Below are 7,941 nucleotides of genomic sequence, written 5' to 3'. Positions count from 1 at the left end.
CACATACAGAGACCCACCCACTCACCCATGTGAACTATATGGAGAGAGAGAGACGCGCTGAGACAAAGAGGAGCTGTTTCATGTTCTGCTTGTGTCCAAAACATGACGACATACAGTAAAAAATGAGAAACACAACACAGAATTGTTTCAGTGTTTTCTCTCCACACATTGTTGCTCTCTGGATCTTTTTTTTATTATTATTTTTAGAGGTAATACTGTAAAAACGTCTTTCTTCTCAGCCAATACTGACTGAAATTGGGAGGGGGAGAGAGAGAGATGGTAAATAGGTAAAGGAGGGAGAGAGAGGGTGAGGAGGAGGAGGAGGAAGAGAGAGAGAGAGAGAGAGCGGGGCTGCAGCTCACAGTGAGGGAGTGTCGGAGTGTCGACGTGGGAGCATTTCACTCCTTCACACCGCTGCTGCTGCTCTCTCTCTCTCTCTCTCTGTCTCTCTCTCTCTCTCTCTCTCTCTCTCTCTCCTTTCCCTCCATGCTGGAAGCGTCTCCTCTTGTTTCTGCCTCCCCGGACATCGATCACCCCGCTGCGGATGTACAGTCCGGTCCTCACAGCCCGGCTCAAAGATGGATCCACTACTGCATCTCATTTGGCTTTACACCCTGAGCGTCTTCAGCGCTGCGTCCGCCGCCACTCACTGTGAGTACACCGGCTGCGTTCACCTCCAGCTCACCTCCAACTTCACCTGCACGCTTCACACTCTCTCTGTGTGTTTTTGGGGAAATGAAAAGGCAGCTGAGCTCCTCCGCCGCGGCTGCTGGCTGGTTACAGAAGGAGCAGCGTCTCCTCTGGTCTTACTGGTTTTTGACGGTGTTGCTTCTGTGCGCTCAGACGAGTTGTTGATATCAGCTTGTGATCTTCAGAGCAGAAAGAACTCTGAACATGAGATGAAGGTCAAGTAAAGCGGTTGATTTCATGTGATTGGCTCTGCAGCCTGCAGGTGTTGTTGTTTTTTGGGTTTTTTTTGTTTTTGCGCACGCGGGATTCTCGTGTTTCAGGTGATTTTTCTCTCATGAAGCTTTGTGGGATGTTTAGAAAAAATGAGTTTGGCTGAAAGCTTCGCGCACAGCTGCACCGGAGCCGTTAAAATACCGTCCAGACACGAGCAGCCACAGTGAAGTTCCCGCCGCCGCCAGAGGGCGCGTTTCCGCTCGACCGGCCGCTTGAGATTTTTTTCTTAATTTCCAATCAATATGTGTGACACGATTAATAGCGAGATCAATAAAGAGCGCACAGAGGGAGGTTAGCAGTGAGAACGACGTTTTTGCAAAATATTGAAATCATTTTTTAATCAATAAGCTGCTGATTGGTTTTATTCATGTTGATATTTGATATCTGATAACAACACTGAGTTGTACATTTAATTTACATCCAAAACTTTTTGCCATTTATAATATATTATAATATTAAATACTATAATATCACATAATATAATATTATCTTCATATTATATATAGTGTTTTTCATATATTACTTCAGTTCTTTAATATAAATCTTGATGTTACTGTCTTGCTTGCTTGATGCTTTGTAACATTTGTTTTGCTATATTAGTAAATCTTTACTTACTATTATTTACTTACAAATAAATAATGAATAAAACACTAAATGTTGAACAGAAAGGTTATAGGATATACATTTTATTAATATTCAATGGCAATAAATGCAAGTTAATATGACAATTTTACTGAACAAATACAGACTTGTAAATGCAGCCTTTTCATCTGTAACTTCACTTTTGTTGTTTCTTTATCTCCATAAATAACTGATACCAATATATACCTTTGATAAAGTGATAATAGCAGCAGATGTTACAGTATTTCTGATTATTAGAGAGAGTTGATGTTTGATAAAAACATAACATCTGGAGCATCTGTGTTGATATGTGAACTAATTTTCCTTTTTAATCTAAAGCTCAGTGCAGAATCATGTGCTGGAGGTCTGCAGTGTGAACACTGAGCTGAACTGTCTGAGTTGGACAAGACTTTGTTCCTGTAACATTTCAAATATATCAATAATTATTATAAAAATTCACATATAACAAGTGAAAAGAAAGTAAAAACCTGCTGCAGTCAAAAGTGGTTTTTTTTGTATTTTCTGATACAGACGTACTTTTGTTGTTGATTTTAAGTCAATATTGTTCTCTGAAGAAAACAATCGTTTCTAAATGACACAGAAAGCACTGGAAGTTCTGGTCTTGCTGGGTCCAGAGCCACATGGGGGTCTTACAGGCCGTAGACCCCCTCAGCTGTATGTTTTTAGCTTTATGTATCTATAGAGAAATAGAAAAAACAACAGAATTAATGACTTAGATACTTGTGACTGTTAGCAGTTTCAGCACCATGGACAGCGCTGTGTGTTGTGTGTAGGAGTGAATGCAACATTATTTTAAAAACTATTGAAGGATTAAATCAATTAATTTTATTCTAAGAAAGAAATTACCTCAGTCACTTCATCCTTCATCCTGGCATCCGGCCTGAGTCCTGCTGTCTTATAGAAAAAAGGTCAATATAAATCATATATATATATATAAATAATATAAATAGGTCAGGAAGTCTTCTTATAGATAAACGCACTGGAACTTTAAAACATTTCCTTTGTTTGTTCGATCCTGTCGCTCTCATTCTATCTGTGTTGTTTTCTGCCTCTTATCTGTACTGCACACTGCTGCAGACTGACGGTAAATCTCACCGGATGTTTGGTTGGTTTTACTGCAGAAAAAACATTAAAAAAAAAAAAAAAAATCCATCTTGTCTTTTCAACAGAAAAAACGGGTTCATGGTTGAAGTCAGCATCCACCAGTAATTCTGCTCTACTTGTGGCATTTTTATTTATTTATTTTTTTTTATCATTTATTTATTTCTCGTTATGTTACTTTCCTGATGCACATGTAAACCCTGAGGATCAATAAAGATAATCCTATCTTACTTTATTCCCTCAAACTCAAGAAGATTCAAACACATAATATACTAAACATATACACACTTCACTTCTGGTGGTTTATAACACGCTGTAATATGCAGATAAGCACATTTATACAGCAGCAAACTCTTCTGGGTGTCCACAAGAGGAGTTCAAGTTGTTGACTAATATGTTAATAAACACTCATATCTAATAACAACTACAATATAGTGTCTTATAAACCATTTATTAACTGTTTATATACTGATTATTCATGATAAATGGGGGAAGGTTAGAGGTATGTATTGTTGTGACCATGTGAGACATGAGGGAGTCACTTGTGTATTTTATATCATGACAGCAGCAGAAAAAATATATTGGAAATGATAAAGTATATAAATCAATACACAAAACATTAATGCTGAAGTGCGACACACATTAGCAGCGTCATTTGACACTCAAAACATGCACCATGCAGACTGAAGGAGTCCAGCAACAGCAGCTGGGATCCAATAATAAAACTGCTGCATCTAAGATAAGTAAGATTTTATTGATCTGTGAGGAGAAATTCACACATTACAGCAGCTCAGAGACGAGCTGAGAGGAAAGGAAACAAATTAGAATGAAATAAATCAAAAATAAAGTATTTAGAGGACATGTTCTGCACATTTCCAGCCTCTATATTTATATTCTGGGGCTCTACTGGAATATCTCTGCATGATTTCCAGTTAAAAACTCCTTATTTATCTTCTACTGGTCCTTTATGCAGCCCCTCAGTTCAGCCTCTGTCTGAAACAGGCCGTTTTAGCTCCTGTCTCTTTAAGGCTCCGCCCTCCTGATGAGCCCACTCTGTTCTGATTGGTCAGCTTCAGGAAGCTGTAAACAAACTATAGTAGCAGGATTTCACTTCTTTTTCTCCGTCTTTACTCCAAATGTCAACTTCTCAAATCCATCCGTACATGTTGGAGCTGAAATCCAAACAACAACCTTAGCAACAACCTTAGCAACCACCTTAGCAACCAAGGCTACAGATTGCCAGATTACAGATTTATGGGCATGTGTGTTGAGCAAATGTCAGCTCGTCAACAAGGTAGAAAAAGAAGCAAACGAAGCGATGAGAGCGGGTTGAAGCCCTGACTTTTGACTTGCAGGCAGCTTTTCTACATACATGTTTAACATCCGACATCAGAACAGGAAATAAATAACAGAAAACCACTAAAAGCAGAATATGAACATTATTACAGTGGTGATATTAAAAAAGCTTTATACAATATCAGCTGGAGTTGAGTGAACAGGGTGCTGCGAGTACATTCAGCTACGGTAAGACCTGAGGGACAAACATGTGTCAGTCACCACCAGCACTGCTTAACTCTTCACACACGATGGACGCAATTAGTGTCATAACTCAGGATACGCAGCTTGTTAGATTCAGTGTGACGATCTGACATAAACATCCATAAATCTTTGAAGTCAATTCTTCAAAAGATGCTCCTCATACCTGCAGAATTTTCCTTCATGTTAAGTTTTAAAACTGAGAACTAAAATATTAATTAATATTAAAATATAAAGAAAACAACAGCAGAGACAGAATCCATTAATATCATCTATACAGACAAAAAGCTTTCCACAACATATAATTAGAAATAATCAACCCACAAAAACACATTTAAAGATTTAAAGATGACTTAATCCTCATCATCAGTTTCAGACTCATTGTCTTCACAAACCTTCAGCTATGGAAGACGTGAGCAGTGACACCTCGATGGTGTAATATATAGTAATAAAGAACTGAGATGTATGAAAGTAATGAACAGAAGTAAAGTGTCAGTGATGTTTGTGTATTAGTGTGAGGAAGAGATCAGCAGGATGCAGACGGGGCAGACGGGCTTTAGTACGTTCTGGGACACTGGCCAGGTGTTCCCAGTTAATACTCAATGGCACCTCAGTTCCACCCATCCAACACACACACAGGACCCCCCCCCTCGCCCCCCCCCCATAAAGACAAGGTCCCCCTGGGGAACCCCGGCACTTCACATAATCAACTTCATATATAGCCCGGCTATAAAAAAAGGTGATTTTTTAAAATGCAAACATAAAAAAAAATCACCTCACCGTTTATGTTTCATAATAACCTTTTAATCCTCAGAAACTGGATCCTGGAAGCTGATTTAAAGAGAGAAGCCTACAGGAATACAGAACAAATCAGAGAGCAAATAAATACTTATTAAGACGCTACTGGAGCTGTCACAACATGATGTTATCAGTAGCAACATCCTGCGTACCGCTAATAAATTATTTAACATTATTACACTGGTGACCTGCAAAAATCAGTGAAAAACATTCACTTTTAACAATTCTGACACCAGAAAATTGTTAAAAACAACTAGTTCTGAGAGCTCACCATGTCTCCTGTCTGCCACTTCACTGTCTGCTGTTAAAAACGCCTTCCAGACATGTTTAAGACACACAAAAATACTCACATCTCCTCCTTCTCCCTCATTAAAAAAAATCTAGAATCTGTGAATATGCAAATATTTATCATTTCATAAGTTTTCCTGCTGGACAGCAGATGTCTCCTCCTTCAACTGGAGGCTTCAAGTTTCCACATCACACTCTTGTAAGTTGCGTACTGGGCCACGATTGGCTCCAAACTAGTTGTGATGTCACAAATCCTGCTTGTAGAAACTTTCAGCAGATGAATGTTCATTCTGCACAGAGAAGAAGAACAAACATCCAACTGAAGCAACAAGAAGAAAAACATGTTTTTGACTGAAGTGATCATTTTAAACCCAACCAACCCGACCTTTAACCACGGCGTCGTCACATCATAAAACATCATCATTTTTGAACAGTGGTGTGTGACGGTTATGGAAAACACAGATTAATGATGTTGAAAACGCTGCTGCGTGTTGTTCATGGTCAAACCACATATCTGGTTGTTTCATTTGGAGGATTGGTTGTTCCTGGAAGCAGTACGTATCAGTGCAGACGCAGTAGAAAAGAGTTTTTTTTCCCCACCAGAATGTGAAAAATATCGTACAAAAGGCACGACATCACTTGCTCTTTTGTTGTGTCTTGGCTCTCTGGGGGGCGGCCATGACACCAGGCCTGTGTTGGGGAATATAAGCCAGTTATGTCAGCGATGTGAGCCAATGAAGTGAGCTAAACTGACAGCTGCATTACTCATTCATGACGCTCCTGTGCTTCTCAAATGCATCCGGTGATCAGGATTGACACGCTGTGCAGAGATGAAATGTTGAGATGCTCCTGGAGGACAAGCAGCCGCTCTCATATTTACCTCTGAGAAACAAAAAGCGGGGGAGCAGACATCCATCATGGCCGCTCTCAGTGGCCTTGTGTCAGGTGACATAGATAATAGCAGCCAGAGGACGACGTCCTGTTGCTCTTTCTCCGCCTTTACAAAGAGATGAGCAGAGGTATTTTCTGCTCTCGTCTCCACAGAGAAACATTCGATACGTCTCACTTCTGAAGCTTCGATACTTCATATTAACATTCTGTTAGAGTCTCACACAGTTCTCTTCATCATATTTATATTAATGTCCTGATGATGATGGCTGCTCTCAATATTCTTAGAGTTTACAGTATAGAGGCTGATACTGATATTATTAATTATTATTAATATTTGGAAGTTATAAAAATCTGATAATGATATTTCAGCAGATAGTATTTTTTTTAACAGAAACACATAACCAAACAACTTTTTTTGTATTTATAAGAAATTGTAAGCAAGATACATTATGGGAGGAACATTTTACATCATTTTTTGTTTCCATACTGCAATTTGTTGTTACTTATTATATTTACCAATATATTTGCAACATGCTAACATCGGCAGATTTAGCACATGTTTACCATCTTAGTTTAGCATGTTAGCATGCTAACATTTGCTAATTAGCACTGAACTGACCTGATGATGAGGAAATGAGAACGCCTGTTAAACATTTCATGTGTCTGCACATGAGATTTAAATAAATAAAAACAGAAACCTCTTAAAGACACAGTACAGAAATATAACCAGCCCACGATAAAAGAGTCCTCAACAGATTTAACATTTCACTGCTATAATACTAAAAATCGAAGCAGTAGAACCAGATATATCATCTTTTTTTATTCAACATATTCTTCTTTCCTATCAAAACCTGCTGCCTACATTACCCACAATGCACCACAACCACCCACAGTTGGATGGCTAATTGGGATGCGTTATTCTAGTACAGCTAATGTAGCCTGGACATGGATGTATTAAAGAGAACTGGATAGTGGACTCAAAGATGGCGTCCCGTTCAAGCCAAAGACGGATGCGTAGAGCAGAGAATAGCGCTGGCCGAGCCGGCTGACTTCCTGTTGGCTCCTCGTTCATTTGAATGGGGATAAAATAAAAAAATAAAATGACTCATTTCCCTCAGAAACATTTATTCACCGTTTCACAGCTTCTACTTTTCCAACTTTGTGAATAACTCTTTCTGGGCCAGTGTGCATCACGTCACTGACAGGAAGTTGTAATTACACAGTTTGGCCACTATCTCCCAGTGTGGCGCTGCGGCAGAGATGTCTGGTAGCTTCTCTTTAACTCCACAGCTCCAGATTTTATGTTATTTTCAGTTCCAGTCGACGCCGAGTCACATGACCTTACCAGTGACATCATCAGCTTTTCACCCAGAGAACACCCAGAAACACACTGAGATGGAAAATCACCGCAGTTCACCTTTAAAACATTAATGCGACTGAATTAATTCACTCTTAATTTGGATTTTATGATGTTTCAACAAAAGAAAATAAAGCAGATTACCTTTTTGATTCTGTGTTCATAAGCTACAGTTCAGGTTTATTTACAATGAGGCCAAAGACCTTTTTTTTTCCCTTCTTGAATTCCTGCAATAAAAACATGAACAATAATTTGAAAATCACTTTTGGCACACTTTATGACTTGAAACGGGGATGTGTAAGAGGATTTTTCCTGCTGTTTTCTTCTGGCTGTAGTGCTGTTTGATAAGACTCTTCAGCGAGGCT

The 7,941-nt window shown here is 39.0% G+C and overlaps 1 protein-coding gene across 1 annotated transcript in view; it reads left to right on the top strand.

The window, feature by feature from the left end:
* Positions 1 to 225: 225 nt before the first annotated feature.
* The window catches only part of LOC137192258 (contactin-associated protein-like 5), a 112,595-nt gene continuing 104,879 nt past the window's right edge, over positions 226 to 7,941 (top strand). The window contains exon 1 of the mRNA XM_067602794.1: positions 226 to 651. Within this exon, the coding sequence (XP_067458895.1) occupies positions 579 to 651 (73 nt within the window). The 5' untranslated portion in view covers positions 226 to 578. The remainder of the gene's footprint in view (positions 652 to 7,941) is intronic.

The sequence above is a fragment of the Thunnus thynnus genome, chromosome 11 (assembly GCF_963924715.1).
Source record: "Thunnus thynnus chromosome 11, fThuThy2.1, whole genome shotgun sequence".
Classification (NCBI taxonomy): domain Eukaryota; kingdom Metazoa; phylum Chordata; class Actinopteri; order Scombriformes; family Scombridae; genus Thunnus; species Thunnus thynnus.
Note: the sequence above shows the minus strand (reverse complement) of the source record. Positions and strands in the feature narration are given on the sequence as shown.